The sequence below is a fragment of the Danaus plexippus genome, chromosome 31, assembly GCF_018135715.1.
Source record: "Danaus plexippus chromosome 31, MEX_DaPlex, whole genome shotgun sequence".
NCBI classification, from domain to species: Eukaryota; Metazoa; Arthropoda; class Insecta; order Lepidoptera; family Nymphalidae; genus Danaus; species Danaus plexippus.
In genome coordinates this window covers 1,413,856-1,433,966 of record NC_083558.1, presented here as the reverse complement: position 1 = coordinate 1,433,966, position 20,111 = coordinate 1,413,856, and the positions used below count along the sequence as shown (strand labels likewise).

General features: G+C 33.0%; 2 protein-coding genes across 9 annotated transcripts in view; both read right to left on the bottom strand.

Annotated features, from left to right (window-relative positions):
• LOC116778444 (la-related protein 1B) overlaps nt 1-18,405 on the bottom strand; it is a 33,559-nt gene extending 15,154 nt beyond the window's left edge. For 2 of the 8 annotated variants that reach the window (XM_061525952.1, XM_061525953.1), the window contains exons 1-3: nt 17,586-18,405; nt 6,408-6,519; nt 5,901-5,974 (exon numbers count right to left, since the gene is read on the bottom strand). In XM_061525952.1, the coding sequence (XP_061381936.1) occupies nt 5,901-5,974; nt 6,408-6,519; nt 17,586-17,930 (531 nt within the window). In that variant the 5' untranslated portion in view covers nt 17,931-18,405. Of the gene's footprint in view, nt 1-4,810; nt 5,116-5,900; nt 5,975-6,407; nt 6,520-17,585 lie in introns of those variants that run through there. The other 6 variants (XM_061525956.1, XM_061525959.1, XM_061525958.1 and 3 more) reach the window with 5 other exon arrangements.
• Nucleotides 18,406-18,909: 504 nt separating this feature from the next.
• LOC116778485 (uncharacterized) lies at nt 18,910-19,909 on the bottom strand. Its single transcript, XM_032672500.2, has one exon. It carries the CDS (start codon nt 19,822-19,824, stop codon nt 18,958-18,960), a length of 867 nt encoding a protein of 288 aa, XP_032528391.2. The 5' UTR covers nt 19,825-19,909; the 3' UTR covers nt 18,910-18,957.
• Between the last annotated feature and the right edge of the window lie 202 nt (nt 19,910-20,111).

The following is a 20,111-nucleotide window of genomic DNA, read 5'->3' as shown; positions in this document are numbered from 1 at the left end:
ACGTTATTTTCTATTACAATGAAGACGAAAAACAATATATCACCTTTTCTGAGTCGGTTAAATTTATCATACTATAAGCGAGTTATACACGTATTGCATGTGTGTGACAAATTCTTTACGTGAATGTAAAAATGATTACCTACAATATAACAGACACACATACAAACGAATAGACGTTATATGTGTAGAAACGCACACAGGGACATTTACGCAACGTGCATATATATGTGTGTGTGTGTGTGTGTGTGTGTGTGTGTGTGTGTGTGTGTCAAATCCTACCAAACAAATTAACACACACAGAGACACTAGATGCAATCCAAGGCATTAATTTTATAAACACCGGATAAACTCCAGATTCCTATCACATAACTACAAAACCGTCCGCATACAATACTACCCTCTATTACCATTACAATAAGGTCGTTATTTATATTCCTTTTTACATATATACGTATAATACATTAACGTAAACACACACACACACAAAGACCGCTATTGATTATATTTTTTTTTTAATATGAAATTAAAAAGCATCAGTTCAAAATTTAAGGAAATGTAGTCATGTATAATATTTAAAAAATTGTATATATATATATATATATATATATATATATATGTAGTTTTTGTAGAAGAAAAACAAATTGGTATATTAAGAGGTTGTTGTCAAAAATTAGTTCCAAATAATAAGATTCTTAAGTACGCTTAACGCTGGTCGCCATTATTTACCCACATGCCGACGGTGTCGTCGTTTCCGTGTAATTGAAATACTTGCAAACTGTCCGTATTCAGTATACGTAACTAGGATTATATATTATATAACTAGCAGAGTGATGTCAAGATTATCGCAAAATTATTGGGACTATAGTATAAGTGTATTTTTATAAAGGATACCATAAAAAGTAAATAATTTAAAATATATATACATATATTAAATTGTTACAAGTAATATTATTATTTTTTTACACAAAATAAACATTAATAGTGCCTTACAGATTGCGATGAATTTTGTCGTTACAAAAAAATTAATATCATGAAAATGAGGAAAATTTTGTTCAAACTCAAACGATCGCGAACAAATCAAACATTCACATTATTTATTGTGCGACCGGAAGTGGACGGAAACGCGTGTTTACGGTGACAGTGTTGTGGTAACGCACGTACACACATACAGCAACCCGGGCGAGTCTCGTGTGAGACATTTGAGTTGGCTGAAAATCTCTGTATCAAACACCATCACACTGTACGTATTGAAGTTTACGTAACAAACTCGTGGTAACGAAGTTACTAGAGTGAATGTAAATAATAAAAAAAAAAATTATTTTCATATAATTTAATTTAATTATGCAATGTTATGAAGATTTCATGTGAGAGAACTAAAAGTCCTTCGTGCAATGCATGCATGCATTGAGATAAAGTAGAGACAATTCATCTATAGTTAGTGCATGGTTAGCATATGAATGGACTACCTTCAAGTGATTTAGAGCGCGGTATTGCTTTATCTGCGCTTTTGACGTCAATAGGAGAGACAAACATACACACATGCCTATATATATATACCTATATATATGAAATTAAATTAATTGGTAAGGTCGTGTGTATAATTATGACACGTATGTATATGAAACTAGTTATAGCGAGCGACTCCATCCGAACTGACATCGGAATTGTGCTCAGACGGAAAAGTACGAAATATGTTCTTCCAAAAACAGTCAGCGCCATCTATCGCATGTCGCGTTACTTCACACAATACAACTGTCATGAAGTGTTCCCAGGGCTACACGGACTGAAGGACACATTATATACTATGTGTTATTATAATGTGTGAGATATATTAATGTATAGTTGCATCAATACGCGTTAAGTAATTTTTGCTGTAAGTTTATCAAACATCCGTAAACCCTCACTAACCACCATATTTAAAATATCAGAAATAGACATATTATAATGATCCAGTTTTCCTATGTACGACATTTGCTGTTCTCAGACCAAGTTCTGAGTACTGAGTATTTAAAAAAAAAATGAGCAATGAGTTACTTTATAGAAAAAAAAACAGCTGAGAACTGGTCGAGTATAAAATATATATTATAGTATGTATTAATTTAAATATATCATCCTAATATACAGCAACTGTGTAAAGTTCACGGGGTCATTTATCCTGACACACACAGACACACACACACACATATATATATATATTAATTCGCCAACACTGTCGTAACCCGATCCGGAGTCCCACAAGGTAAACGTCTCGCACCGCTACTTTTTACTGTCAGCTAACTTTATAAATTTCACAATACTCAATAAATGTTACGATTTCTACAGACTTCTGTTCGCCGGGCTCGTGTTGGACATAGTCGGGGATAAATTAGGACGCTGAGAGGTCATTACAATGGCTGTATTAAAAAAAGTACTTTGATCTCTTATCTATCTTGTTAAGTAACCAAAATGTTAACACATGTTTAAATCTTTGCTTTTTATGTTAAATTAACTTAACCAGGACTCAGTTTGTAATAATGTATGCAATAATTATATTTAGAAAGAAATTTCGTATCACGACGTGATGGCATAGAGATGTCTGTCTGCATTTTATCAAAGACATTTTTATTTATTTTAACCGACATCAAAATATATAAATGTAGCATTTTATATATATATATTAAGTGACTTGAAACCTCTCAGCATTCAATGGATCTGGCTCCATCGGTGCAGGGAGAGGAGCTTCAACAGCGCCTGGGTCTTGACCCAGGTGGAGGTTTAAGGGTCCTATCTGACGCGTTACACGCTCACCTCCACCGTCCAATCTCCTCTCTCTACGTAACCAAATATGAATCGAACCTGCTAGGGCTGTTTGAATATATATATGTATACACATATACGTAATGATAATTTTAGTATATGAGACCTTCGCTTCTGATGAAATAAATCAATTATCAGTTTCCTAAAGGAAAATGTTATTTGATTGTTGATTGCAACCGACGTCATATAAGCAGTTAAATTTGTAAGACGATGTATACCTTACCATAAGTTTCCATCGTCACTACATACGCAGAGTTAAAAATGTTCCATTCATAAATATTCTCAGTTCTCACATAGTATTGACGTAGGTTATTGAATGGGAAACGGGAAACTATTCGTACGTAGCGATTGAAAACTTGTAGTAAAAATAATGATCGGATAGCGATTTCAAACATTTATAATACTAATTGATCTATATTATATTAATGACGCGGATAGGCCAGCGAACTGGAAACTCCGTTTACTAACGACTTAATCGTAAATCAGATAATGTAACAGTAAAACGGTATGCTTACCACAAGTGGATTTCACACTACACAAACAGTTTCCCGTTTAATATATTTTAGTCGTGGTGGTCCGGAGGTAAAGGCCCGCGTCTCATGTATTAATGAGGGTGCTGGTTCGAAACCCGGCAGGCACCAATGTGATTTTTCTAAGAGTATTTAGACACCACTGACGGACGGTGAAGGAAAACATCGTGAGGAAACCTGGACTTATAACTTAAAATTATAAGATTGAAATCGCCAATCCGCTTTCAGCAAGAATGGTAATTTATGCTCTAACTCTCTATATGTAAGAAGAGGCCTTTATGTGAGAAGAGCAAGGGAGACAGATATGCTGAAGATGATAGTGTGACCGTAGGTTTATGTATAAAACACTCAATACTATCAGTATGGAGTATAACGACGGACCCGTGGTAAGTTTGTAAATTTAATATCATCAAATAGCTATTTATAATTAAGTTGAAGGGATTTCCACACGTAGTACATTAATGTTTGAATCATTGTGACGTATGTTCTACTGGACATTAATATTAGATAAAAAAAAAATCCCAAAATATTTTATATAAGTTTAGACTGCGGATTTGCTTGTATAAGGACTAGAGATAATATATATATTTATTTATTAATGCCGTCTCTATCTTCGTTTGTATTGAAAGGTCAGAACAAATACGACGTATTATTTAATCGAAAAAAAATATGCATCAGGCTTACCAATAGTGTACATTATAAGACTAAACACGGACGGTTTAACGATTTTCGTACACATACATGTATATATATATATCACAATACATAGATAGATTAACGCTTGTACATCTGGATCAAAAGCTATACGCTCCGTTTGTAGTGTTACCTTTCAAACTTGGACTAAGAATAACGTTGATATAATTAATATACTCTTATGAGTAGGGGCTTGATTTAAAAATATTTTCGAAAATAAACACCTGTAGTAAGAGCCATGCATCAGATGAAAGATCCATGTAAAGGATATATATTTCAAATAATACTGTAACATACGATTCTTAAGTAAACACGTTCAAACTCACTGTATCTAGTTAACGAATAACTTACAAAGAGTATTTATATACGCTTATGATTAGATTAAATCGTTAAATAGGCGGACGAAGCTGTACTTCGCAACCAGTGTATGTAATTATGTTTTTAATAACTAAAGCAATAAATACATATTTTTCAATACACGTAATATATACGATAAGAACAATCTAAAAATATACGTATAACCATTAAAAACAAATATTTTAAAAGCTATTATAAGACGTTGCCAACAAAACAACCCACGTTCCGATTCTAAATCAACGAGACGTAATGATATTCGAAATTCAAATAAAATGAATGAAAAAAAAAAATAAACATATTCAAACTCCTTAACCGCGATCAAGGTCGTATGTAATACGTATCGTAATAAATTACAATTATTCTAAACGCGATAAATCGCTATTAACAAAAAAAAAAAAAAACTCCTTTTATCATAATATATTTCATATATATACCTATATATAATTAAAATGTCATACTTCGCATTAAAAAGCAATCTGTGCATTATAAAGGACCTTGTAATGTTCAAACCATAAAACTGCATTCCATATCACCAGAACAAAACGGCCAGTAACAAACACTTATCACAAAATGCGCACTTGAATAAGAACCTTTTAGATGATATTCCAAATTTGAAAAACTCTCAATACAGTGGAAACACTTGGGTCGTCACTTTTTTTTTTGATGTTGTTCCAAATTTAAAACGAGCGTTCTAAATACGAACGCGGGTACGTCTTACAAGCTCGCCGGCGAGCGTCCGACTGGCATAGTGTTGGTAATTATCGGTGTATGTTATATAAACTTAAATAATTTCCTAGTGCAGTGGAAATATACATTTATTTTCTTCAATCTCATTTTTATTTGCACATATTTGAGATATATTACAACTTAAATATTGAAACACATTAATATTCTTTAATTACAGATAGATAAATAAGACTGTCGTTATTTATCAATAATGAATTCAACTTATGAACATCGCTAGTGTCTGGAATAATGTATGAAAAAAAAACACGATATTTTTTAACGGCATATAAAAGTTTTTTATACACAATAAAATCGATACACACGGTACATCACTGTCGCGTTACCACGTCTTAATAGTAATGTGACAATCATTTGCGATGAATAAGGATTTTACGAAAACAATACCCCACGTATAATAGATTGCAAATAACATTCAATGACTAATTTAAAATTCATAATAAGGAATAATATTCACATGGTCACACTACTGTAACGCTTTTTAGTAAGATCTACCTTATTTTTTGTAGATAAGGTCCATAACAGCCTGAAGCAGCTAAGTGCAAAACAATACTCGTAATGAAATCTGCGTCACTCACACAGAGACAATGGCTTGTTTACTGTTAAAGTCTATTATTCACACACACACGCACAATACAAATGGAACGTTCCCATGTGTGAGTACAGTGATATTGATGGACCATTTTTTGAAATAAGAATAATTTAAGTAATTTTTTTTTTTGTACATTTTTATTTTTATAGGCATCTGCACACAACATTCATCCAATCTGGTGCACTTACCTTGTGATTTATTTTGGCGTTTTTCGGTGCCTTCACTATGGCTGGCTTAGCTGGTTGTGCTACTGGGACCGGTTCTGTTGACATAAATTGGCTGTAAATATACATGTCGCTGTGAGATCAGTCGGGGATCTCCTAAGGAGACGCTCAGTAACAAAATATTATGTCAGGGGTTCGTAAAACTTTCAATACTGATATTATTTTAATGGCAACATGGGCGTAATTAGTGTAATTTATAAAAGTTAAACTTACTACTGATAGTTAATTTTTAATAGTGTAATCAAAACCTGCATTATTCTCTCTAGTTACAAACGAAAACTCGATCAAGGATAAAAAGTTAAAATTCCTTGCATAGACAATACCTAGCCAACAAAAAACTTGATACATAAAAAATATCACAGACATAGAAACGATAAAAAAATTCAGCTGAAATCGTAAATACCCCGCGAGGGGAAGTCCCTAATGGGGAGTGCATTATATCTGTGTCTCTGGTTGTTGTTGTTGTCTCACCTGGAGGCAGCTGTGCCCGGCCCTGTTGTTGGGGCTGCAGTGGCGACCTCTTCTCCTGCTCCAGGATGGCTGGGGGCGCGGGGGGCGGAGCTCCGGTGCTTCCACCTCGCACCTGGAAAAATACCATCATTACAGCGCTATGTACAGGATATATTATTTTTATAGTCATATTGATGTTTGATAAATGTATATAATACTGAATCAATTGTAAGACTATAGTGTTATTGACAAGTTATTATTACCGGGGATCGACATAGAGCGAGTCGCAAGTTTGATGCCCAGAAACAGCTAGTTTTATTAAACATATAGACTAAATAAATTATATGTGACGTCATAACCAGGAAGTTCCATAGCAAAATCCATTAATCAATTTGATAGATAATAATATAAAAAAAATCTTCATAAAATAGCCATACATACATACAGATTTAAATACAGAACTCACTCTCTCCAGGTCGATCAAATGGACATCTTAAATAAATATTATTTTCATAAAAATAACTTTTTTTAATATATATGGTACAAGATCCATTATCCCCATATCTCAGTCTATGTGCGGTGTGTCTCACGCGTGTGAGATTCGATTGACGGGAGGCTGAGACGTTTGCATATGAATCGTGAACTTTGGCCTTAGCATTTGAAAATATTACTTTTGAGGAACAACAAGATTTAATTAAAATAAATTTTATATATATATATATAACGCATAACTCTATTCTTGTAGTTCATCTCCAAAAGAATATATATATATATAAATATATATGATGAAATAGACTTATCAACTCTCAAATATTAATCTACCCAGCATATTTTCCATCAAGGTTAGGAGGAAACGAAAAAGGTATGGATAAAAAATATATATATATTTTTTAATATATATATATATATATAATAATTTAATACGTGCTTGTAACATGGCACCTGCAAAAGTCCGTTCTCGTAACCGGCTACGGTTGAAACAAGAAAAAAATATAAGCCCAAGTGATAAGCTGATCGCGTATTAAAATTTTAAGATAAAACTGTTTTTAAAAGTAGCACATGTTCAGTGACGCGTGTTTTCTTGTACATACAATCACTCTCATAGTCAAAAAAAAAGAATTGGCTAAGAAAAAGTTTTCATCGTCACACTAGATACGCAGCGTTTATAGTTTACCATGAATCGGCACAAATGATAGTATCGACGTGGATTGTTGAATGAAAAATGGGAAAAATTCGTACGTGGCGTGAAGATGAAAAAAGCTGTATAAGATGTCAATGGTCATATTTAATGACAAGCTAGAATTTTAAAGTTAATTAGTAAGATTTTTTTAATTACATAGTTATGTGCGTCTATGATTAATAGAACTTGTTCCCAAAAAAAAAAAAATACCGACAACCCTTATTTTTCAATCGAATACCCCCTAAATATATCAAAACTTCCAAAACAATTTTTACGTTCTGTAAAAAAACATCACTGGCTCTATTTCATATATATATACTTGTCAAATACAAGACGGAACTAAACACAAAAATAAATTAATTACGAAAATACATATATATGAAATAAATTCTATTACACTTTTTTAAATAAAATTTCCTCTAAAATGAAGGTAGTTTAAGTGAGGAATATATCTGACTTTGGAATACCAGGAAAAAATCAATGTATCGGAGCTTTTGAGTTCAATGCAAATTGTTTAAAATAGTTTTGCTTATGTGATACGACGAAAAATTGTAAATAAATCAACATATAGAATATTAGTTACTAAGTTTTTATCAAAACTGGATTTCAATGGTTTTTAATAGAAACAAATTCCCTTCGCACGTCGACCGCGTCCAATCAAATAATCGATTATTTACAACTAAATTACATATTTTATAGGAAAATTAAACTAAAAAAACAACACCAAGTCATCGTTAATTTAAATAAAATAATCCTATATACATATACATCCATACATCCACGCAAAGACTACTTTAACAAACCTCAGTGTATTGTAAAGCATATAACATAGCAATAGTATTGATAAACATATTATCTATATTTATAAATACAGTCAATATAAGTTTTATTTAATATTATTTATATTATATTAAACAGATTTTCAAAAATGTACTCCTTTGAGACAGATCCGAAAATCGAGTATCGTAAACATAGAGCACATTTTGTGGATTTGGAAATTTAGAACGATGTTCCTTGCTACTTCTGAAGACACGTATATCTCATACATACTAATGTGACAAACGCTTACTTTGTTGCAACTCCATATAAGCTTTCTAATTTATTTCTAACTAGTTTTGGTCTGCGAATTCGTCTGAGTAGATTTCGGAATGGGCTTCAGAGAGAAAAGTCGAAAATTTGTGAACCAACCCACCAGTGACATATACAGTCTGTGTCACGAAATTAGTCAAACACAATACAAGTGTAATTCCTTAATCCTGTTATGACTTCAAGGAATTTCCTGATAAATTCCAACATGTCTTACACTGTTGCCTCAGCTAAATTACTACAAATTTTCATCAATATCGGTTTAATGATTTCGTCTGTAAGACCAACAAAAATCTACTCATCACCGGTAACTTCCGCATATCAGTGGGCTATAAATAAACAATATATAGATAATCTATTTATTTTATTTGTCCGCTTAGCTATTATTTTCCAATACGCTGACAAAATAATCCCCTAAGATCATGACTTAGGTATAATTTTTATCCCTATTTTTAAAAAAAAAACCCCTTGTAGTAAAAAAACGAATATTGTTCCCATACAAATACAGAAAAAAATATTTCCATACATATCGATAATCTCCTTTCACTTGGACCACAGCCCAACCGACATATGACATACCAGTACGAAATTCAACCTTACCATTAAGCAATAAGCATCAAAATCCTTTCAGCGATAAGCGATTACTTTAAAATTATACCTTAACGTGCATACATAAGAAACAAAATCTTTTGCATTAAGGAAACCAGCGAAATGTCAAGCCGCAGACTGGCGTTGCGTCATTATTTAAGTTACATTAACTCACATTCCGTACTACTTTCATTAAATTATATATATATATATGTGTGTGTGTGCGTGCGTGCGTGTGTGTGTGTATATATATGGTTTTTAAAAAATTCTGTCACGTATGAATATCTTCGTATTTATGACAGCATTAACTATAACATATTGAAACCTTAGCCTTACCATACGTAGATGCGAACGGAAAACTCTTAAACTGTCAGCATTAAGGTTCATCTGCGAACTGGTGCTAAGGGTTATACGATATTTGATTCTCAAACAATTGAATCATATTTTCTCCGTTTTATAAAAACCTAGGTACGTATAAAATTAAATTAAATATGTATTTCATTCATACTATAAGTCCACGGGAGCAAATCAAAATGACAAGACTATAGTAGAAAATCCCAACCACTTCAATTGATCCAGACTATAGAGATAAAATCTGTTGTCTCTGGGCGATATATTAAATGTATGTCTTTAAAACAAGCGTTGGAATAACATTTAGTCCGAGTTTCCATCGTCACTACATACGGAGCGTTAACAGTAAATATTTCATTCTATAATTATAACGTTTTATTTAATGAGAAACGTGAAACGCTTCGTATATAGTGTAATTCAGACTCGGAGTAAGCGTACAGTTTAATTCATATTATAACGTGCGTAGATTTCGTCAACTTTAAACTGCGAAACTATCTGTATTGAGTTTGACGGTGTTTGCTCTGACAATGTTAAAATAAATTTGAACTGGGCAGTAACTTGATTGGTACAAAATAATACCGATGATTGATTGCTGTTATCAGTCATTCAAGGCTTTTTATCTACGAGACAAGTGCTCCATCGCATTCACACAGTACGACAAATCGGATGTCGTTACACGATACAATACGACACGACCTGCGACTAAATTGTCGTATCGTGTAAAGAGCACCTTGAGATTTAATACGATATCTTTCCAAGTAAAAAAAACACTCAAAGGATTGGTTTAAAATTAATTTAACGTTTTTGAACATTACACAATATAACAAAAAATATATTTTATAAAGGCTCACAAAGAAATAATATTTCTTGTACAATCTTCTAGAAAAACTGTTAGTTAGTATAGGTCATACGTACGTATTATTTTTAATTATGTATATTTAGTCGTTTTTATTGCATATGTATGCAACTCTGACCATATATATATATATATATATAACAATAGTAATAAAATAATATTATATAGTACATCACAAGTCACGGCTACCGTAAGTTATTTCTGTTGTCGAACAATTTTCGTCTGTTTGCCAAACCATGTTACACAAATCGTTTGAAATCAAATTATAGTTAATTAATAGCTTTGATAAAGTCTTAATTCAGTCAGTTTTTAGCATTAAATGCCTGAATAGATAAGTCTGCAGCATTAGGTCATACATAACTTCTAGCACCGGGTTGGGTCTTCTGATATAGTATTCTTGTACCTCAGATGTGGTATTCTCATTGGACCTTCACTAGTGCGGTTGCAGGTCCAGGTCTTGAACCTGGAGCCTTTAGGACAAGTCTTTGAGACACTGCTGGAATAGCATACCAACAGATAAACTCTAGTCTTCATTGAGATATAAACAATCGTATTTTGTAGATGGTTTAGCTAGATTCAGTTGAATTGCTCTTTGGATGAAAAATCTCATAAAAAAAAATCATTAGCTGGCTTAGACGAAAGGAGACTATACGTATCCCGAATTTGGTATTCATCAGGTTTCATTTCAACCGGAAATGGCGACATAATACCCCCATGGTAACCTAATCATAATTAATAGATTTGGACGAAGTCACGTGACACATGACCTTGACCGAGAGGAACCGAGGTCACACGACGTCAACAAACAAGGATGCTGCGTCAGATAACGCACAATGGACATCTTGATCTGGTGATGAAGCAGACCTTTGTGTCTTATTGTATTGTGTTCACAACTAGGAATTCTATATCACGGCTCACTGGATCTCCATCCTATACTATAGAAGTAATCGGGACACTTCTATAGAAATAAATTAATTCTAAAACATATATATTCACTGTAGAATAAAAAGTTCTGTTCGATACGAAAAAAAAAATATATGTATACTATGATGATTCAAATAAATATTGTTATTAAATCTCGACATGTTTGGTGCGATGGAAATATAACGCAAACCAAGTCGCTAACAAACACTAGTACATAATACAAACAAACGAACTTTATATACCATTAATATATATATATATATCAGTAACAAAATTTTTTTTTAAGAACCATTTTGTAAACTATAAAATTACATTTAACTGTCACACGTACGTTTTTTTATTTATAACTTCAAAGGGGACTGTATATTAGATCATGCTTTACTTTTCAGAATAAAGTTTAGTTCAACAATGAAAAAATAATTTACCGTGCATTTAATATGAAGCCATGTGAATTTAATTAAAATTTGACATGCCACCCCCATCCTGGTAATCAATATAGCTGTGGGCGACCCTTGATAGGGAAGGGGAACGCTCCATAGAAACTGTACCATAGAAACCATTTATCAGGTGATGATGGAGTGGAGATCGGTGAAGATGATGAGCTGTTTGCACCATCGATCATCACACTAGCGATATATACCAGGTAAGTCACTTGGACTGCTGTTGAAGCTCAAAAACCGATGTTAACGAAGTTTTTTTATTAAATCGTGAAGCAGCGACGATGAACTGCCGACTGTCAGTTGTAAGTTTTACTTATAACACTCTTACTTGGGTAAAGTTTAATTTTATATGACCACGTTCTTGGAATCTCTGATTTTAAAAACTTCGATATCGGCTAATATACAAACGAAAATATTAATATACAAACGAAATTAAGAAAGAGAAGTATGATTAGAAAGAGAGAAAAATATTTTTTTGGAGGTAGTTTTAATTCCATCGCCGCTCGTCTGTCTCGCTTTCAAATCAAGTAAACTCAAAGAAAACGAGTCATTGACAGCAAGGTTGTGTCCCAGACTATATATATATAAAAACTAGAAACATACATATGTGTTTATATAACGAAAATATAACTTGGACAGCGTCCAACACCAACCGCTGTCAGCTGATCGGTAGTATTAAAACTTTACACACAATAATAATAATGGTTATTCATTAATTTCTGCACAAAATATATCAAATCGGGCGGATCAGCTGATTTGGGAGTCGGGATAACTGATGGATGAGGCTTCTACTGCCTGAGGGTCTTTCGGGCGCGTCTTGAAGTCGCTCGTCATATATTTTCTGGTGACCGCCGAGGTCATCTCCACCTATCAGACCGATATACGCTATTCGAATGAATTTTGTTTTGTCTTGATTTGATTTTATCAAATCCTATGGCTGTCATCACGCCATAATAATGTCAATGGAGTGCTCACTTACTTATAAGTTTTACATTTCCAACATTGGCTGGTCTGAAACGATTTTCAATTTATTTTTTTTACGTCAACAGCGTTGTTCTGAAAGCTGAAAGTACACCAATACTAAAGTTATATGAGTGACAAAAAACTTAAAAATGTATACAATCTCTCCAGCCTGAATTTACACGACTCATGACAGCATGACGGATTTTAAACTTGGCACTGATGAACATTTAAAAAACATACCAAACGTTAAAAGAAATAGTAAATACGAATTACTCGATCGATTCACGTGAAACTTGGGCGGAAACCAGGTATTGGAGGAAGAAAAAATTCTGTCGCAGTATGACGTAAAATGTTAGAGTCACAGTCTAACACAAGTGAACTAGTTACCGAGCATAATGGTAGGGTCTTGAGATCAGACCTCAAACAGATCTTTAAAGATCTTAAAATTTAGTCAAACAAATACCACTATAGACCGACATGTTGTCTATCAAGTTTTAACGTTAAAGTTCAACTATATTATACGAATTATACTTTTTTGCCATAATGAGAACAGTGCTCAAAAAGGCTGGACTGGTTTTGATGACCTTCAATGAAAAATAGACAGGGAAAAAGAGCAAAATGTAAATGTATTGAACTGAAACATGTGGATATTTTTGTGTGAATACCCGCGATTGTTTCAGTCGAAACGTTCCTCTGCCCGTATTGCGTAACCGATCGTCTCCATGGAGGGGAGACGTCAGGCCTAAAGTACGGGGACGAATCATTCATAGAGAGATTTTTACAATAACAAGAACCCGCATTACTTCACATGTTTACCGCCATATTAACAACTGATCCATCGCGTTCGTAGTATATTTAGAATAACCTATTACCTATCACGTCATATTCATTGATCGCCTTTACTTTTGTATGAGATATTGTTAAAAAATATACATATCTTTTAAGCTTCAAAATTCAAGAGAAATTTTTTCAATGCAAAAATTTCTATATGACATTTTTATTATAATTACTTTCTATACAGCTGACAAACAATAATATGTTATAGAAAAACACATCAACATATATATATATATATATATTTATATATATATATGTCATTATTAGTAAAGAAATAAAAATTTAGTAGCAATAATACCTTCACGTTGAGTATCATTAATCTTACACAACGATAACGGGTGATTGTGTAACAGACTGAATGACACCGCTTGATTTTTAATCATTTCGATACATATAAAATACCTTATTAACATTTACATGTCTTTCTCACTATTAATTAATTCACTCGAAACGAAATTGCACAAAATTAATGATATTATATAAAAATATATTTTTTCTACCATAAAAATATATATATATATATATATATATATGGCAACATTAATTTCCGACAATCAATATTCTCTATATATGGCAACACCGAGCAACGTCAACCCTGACCACGGCGCACCACGTGTCTTTTGAGGTTACATACATCGATAAGAAACGCACTTATCAACAACTTAATACTTTTGATATATTACAATAAATTCTTATCAGTTTAGAAACATTTTTTTCTTTTAAATTAAATAAAAAAAATAACACTTAATTTATATAAAAAAAATAATATTTATTTAACAAATAAAATAAATTTATTTGACGATTTGCAAGATTAAGTTTACAAAAACTATTTCAAGGAAGGTGACTTTGTACTCGTGAGTTTATTACGTATGCAGGTTTGAATGTCTGAAAATGTCTTTAAAGCACTGATCCGATTTTGATGTGATTTCCTTTAATTAACAACGCATCTAATTTACGAACACCTATTAATTATGCGTATATTAATACGTATATAGTTATGACGATACTTCTGATCAGTTACACCTTTTTATTGAAAGTCGGTTAACAAATTCTCTTAATCAACAATTTTTTTTTTTGTCTAGATTAAATTTTGTATCGAGTAAGTGGAATAAAAATGAAAACTAAGTAAAAAAAATAATATCAATTCTCACATTACGAGTTGGTTGAAATTAGAGATTCCTTAGTCGTCGTAAGTCAGTAGTGCAAACGGAATTAAAATTTTGATACTTTTAAACTGTCAGTATCACCATATGTCATCTAAGCTCGTACTAATACCTCAGGTGAGTATGTCGTGTATATAGGTCAAGATCGAATCGATGGAAGTTTACAAAATAACAATTATACTAATAAAAAATAATAACCCTATATTACAATACACAATTTACCTGTGACTTTGTTCGTGTTTACTTTGGAATTATGTTATGCATAGGGAAAATGTGTTTTATATATAATATACATGTACACCAACAGTCAGCGCCATCTATCGCGTGTCGCGTTACTTCACACTATACAACTGTCATGAAGTGTTCCCGGGAACTACACGGACTGAAGGACACATTATATAATGTGTTATTGTAATGTATGAGATATATTAATTTATAGAGTCATCAAAATCCATTCAGGAATTTTAAAGTAGAAAAATTGAAAACTAACACATCTATATACACAGACTCTGTCATCATACTAAAAATCTTGCTACATGTATTCTCAAACTGAATAAACATCACCTATTATAAATTAGCTATTACTTGATTTAAACGAAAAAAAGGTATTTTTATTTAAGAAACTACACATATATATATTTACTTACATTAACGTAATTGTAAACTAAAATGCTGCATAAATAACCTACTGTGCTATATATATAAAGGTATTTTCATAAAGTTCCATACAAATTTTATTCCATACATAATTTTTAAACGACATATCTGTTTAGTAGATATAACGTAACACATCAACAAACACACATACGAAACCGCACCCGCCACGCCTCCGACCGCGGTTGTAACCCGTTAGATACAACGTTTTATCTGAGATTATTGTTATTTTTTTTTTCCTATACGTTTTTCGTTCACAGCGTGTATCTCCGTAACCTATATGTGAAGATAATTACGATGACGTCATACCGCTTGCGAGACACACACACACACACACACATATATATATATTAAGACTTTGCCCATCATAAAACTAATATAAATATTTAGTGCTTGAATCTACGAGTGATGAAAATGATGTATCATTATTGATTGGGCTCTAAGCGAATGGATACAGGACTGATAGATTTTAATAGTGACAATTTCGAATTAATGATTTTATATGCTACGGTGAAAATTATTCAGTATAACGTATATATATTTACATATACACACATCGATTGTGTGTATAGTAAAAATATATAACATGGACAGACCGGGGGTTTAAGCCTTGTATAACATGATACGGAACGACGCAATGATCAGTAAATACGGCTGAGACGACTAATATTAGGTATATCTAATCGACAGAAAACTATAGCCACCTGACAGACAATGTTGCGTCAGTCAGGATATTGAAGAATTTCATTATTAAAGTGTGTATCTTCATTAAAAAAATTAATATCGTTAACTTATCAGACCATTTAAAACATATGTAACTTTTGTATGTGCGAATACAGACATACAACATGTATATATATATATACACTGACACAGTAATCTTAATATGAAAGCACCTAAATGTATGTATATATATATATATATGTGTGTGTGTGTGTGTGTGTGTGTGTATATATAAGAAAATACTAAATAATAAAAATACTAATGTGTGTGTATATATTTAATAAAATAAAACTTTGTCAGTCAGATTATCTGTAAATTAATTTAGAATCACAAGCAGAGACGGGTGTAATTTATAACTTATAGACTTAACATTGAAATATATATAATCCACGCAAATTATCATCATATCATATCATATGATATGATATATAAGTAAGGCTTTAAAGATATATATAACAGATTATGATAACACTTTTAAACGATACTAGTATTCTATTAAAAAGCAGCATATCATTACGCAATTATTAATGTATTTTACTAGGGCAAGATAATGTTAGGTAATATATATATATATATATATTAGCTATAAAAAGTTTTCTCTTACCCTTTAAGAGGTAGAGATGAGTTGACACACATACTAAATACTTACAGTTACGAGTTTTTCATTGTTATATCTTTGTTGATTAACCTAGTTATAGTCATTAATTACTCCAAACTGTCTTCAGTTTGTAGGTGAGAATGTATAGTAGGACGAAATACAAATATAAAGGGAACGGAAATTAATTTTGATTGAAATTATGTATTATGTATATATATATATATATGTATATATATTTATATAGACGGTCCCTACATATATAAAGACATGTCAATAATGGACTTTTTTTTTAATTTCATCATTGGCTTTAGATTATCTATGCTCACACAGACATACGATTTTTTATTTTATCTTAATTAGTAACCTCGTCTTACAAATTTTACAAATCATAGAATAATTTCTAGGGCTTGTTGAATACAGACTATGCTCTACGTAAACCACGGGTTTTGACTTGACCTTAAATGTAGAACCGTCGATATGAATTGGTGATATGAACTGGTATACACTTAACGGCACAACATGAAACAACCTCAAAATATATGCATTGATAAAATTATATCCAACATAGCTCATATTTGTTTAAGGTTATGAAGAATTGTCAGTACATTCCAGCATTGACACGTACTGCGGTCTGACATGTATTGCAAACTAGGTTCATTGATGCTGACAGTATATTTGGTGACATATAAAATATATTGCCCAACATATATATGAAGCACATTCACAACATTATGCAATAACGCCGACGAGACCGTATTGATTGTAAAATATCATAACATGACTCAATAGGACAGTATGCAATCAAATTGGAAGTCTGACAACTCAAATTCTCGTACCTGCCAAGGGTTTACTTTGGGTATGGGAGCTTCCACGAACTTCTTGGGCTGCGGTTCTGTTGACTGTTGTTGGTCAGACGCTGGCTGGGGCTCCGTTTGCGGCTTGGGTTCCTTGTGCGGACGAGGTGCAGCTCTGCGCTCTCGCTCCCTGCGGCTCTTGGCCGGTCTACGAGCGTGCGAGATGACTGGCACGAAACCTTCCTCCTCCTCATCATCCTGGCGAGGTGGCGCGTCTGCCACCTCCTCCGTGGCCTCTATGTTTTCTTTATTGCTGTCACTCACTCTAAAGTTGAGCACCGACGCGTACGAGGGTCCTGCGCCCTCGACGGACACCCGCGCGGCCATGCCGCTGCTATCCACGTTATGTAAGCCCGGGCGCGCGCTTCGCGCCGACCTAGGATCACGAGCGCGGCGCCATGCCCCTTAACAAAACGGCATGCTTCGGGTCGGACCCACGAAATGCACAACTTTCGCAATTATAAGAAGGTCAATCGAGACGTATATGTATACAAAACTCAATAACGTATTTTCAGAGCGTAATATGCTCAAAGTTCAAAATGCACACCAGACTGGCCCTGGATCGACCGTATTTACATCGAAAAAATTCACTTCCGTCGACTTGTTCCAACTATTTAACGACACACAACGTTCCGGACACACCGTATCTATCGATTACGTGCACAACCTGTACACGAAAAGGCGTTTTTAACCTGAAAATAACTAATGAACCATATTTTGTTCACAATTCACACATGTGGTCGGACGCCCAAAAAGGGTATTTTCCGCAACACACGGAACTCGCGGAAGGCTGTGACTTCTAATTTTACAAAAAGCTCTTTTTTCGCCAGATGTCGGTAGTGGACCAATGACAGTGGAAATGTTCAAGATAAAGGAACATTTAAAATGATATATAAAAAAATATCTACGAAAAATTTACATAAAAACTACTGATGATGGTTGAACAAGTATTTACCTCCTAAGGGATGTTATCATTTTTTTTTTATTTTGAAAAAAAAAATCCTCATCATAAGCAATTTTCTGTTATTTGTGAACGCGATGATAACAAAATCACATTTCATTCGAATTTTTTCACGACCTTGTGAATTGCGACAATGTAACCTATTTCATTTAATTAAAAATAGTTAAGTATCTTAAATATGAATATAACTCTATTTTATGTTATCATTTAGCTTAGAAATAACATAAAATTTAATAATTTACAATATAAAACAATATTAAAACGCTTTATAATTTTTAAATTAAATAAGTTATATAGCAACATTACATTTTCGTTTAGAAATTTGAAAAAAAATCAAGTTTTCTAAATTTAATAGACAAATTTATTTTAAGCTTTTACATATTATAAAAAAAATCAAGTATAAGCACTATCTGGACTGGTGGGGCAGTACATTCCAAGATAACTGCGACAATTCCTGCAGTAGTGATAAACATCTTTGCATGATCGTAGGACGTATGGCAGGGGCGCACATATCCAACAACACATCAAACATAACGACATTGCACATAAATGGGTACACAACGTTATTTTACAGGTAACCACTGTCATCCCCGTGTGTCCACATTGAGGGCAGACGATAGGCATTGGCGTAAATCCAAAATTATATATCCTAGGTGGTGGTTGCGTAATGGGATTATCAACGTAGATATCGAAAGCCGTAGCGTAGTTCGGAGGAGGTGTGTGCTGCACGAAGGACGGTGATGGATAGAAAGTTCCCATCAATCTAGGCCTTCTCCTTGCAGCCATTTGCCGCAGTACAAATGAATAGGACGGCGGCGCGCTAGTCAAAGAATCGGGCGGTGATAGTTCTTTATTAAGAGCTGAATCGTTATTGAATCTTAGTTTGTCATCGATATTTTTGAATGCTAAACTTATAGAGCTCGTGTTTAATTTGGCTAAAGCCTGCAAGAATAAAGATTGGGGCTGCGAGGACGTCGGCATGTTTAACGACATTGGTGATGGTACGTTCGAAAATATGCGCAGAGGTTGGGTAAACACGACTGGAGATTCTGGGAGAGCACTTGGTCCCTCTCTTGAGAATCTCGGAGAACAGTTATTATAAACGGGGTCGACGCCATTTGGGCTTACATCTAACTTATAAGTCATGATTTCTTTAGATGTAATCGATATATCATCGTTATCTTCCTCCGTTTGTACATCTCTATTCGTTGGATTATTGTCTGTATTGTGATTATCATTTTCATTATCCATTTTTGACATATGACATATTTGAACTTTTTAATTTCTAAATAACTATAAATCGACATATATAAGTAAAAGTTGTGACATTTCTGCAACGTTAGTACCTAGCTGTTTATGACGTGGAAAAGTCAAAAAATGCTATAGGTAGTCCTTGGCATATTTTAATGCAAAGTTGCTATTTTTGAGTTTTTTGCTTTTTGCATCATACGAATTCTAAATATTGAAATAATTTTTTACTTTATTATCTTTAGAATTATTTTTTTAATATATAATAAAGAGAGAATTAATAATAAAAACTTTTCATT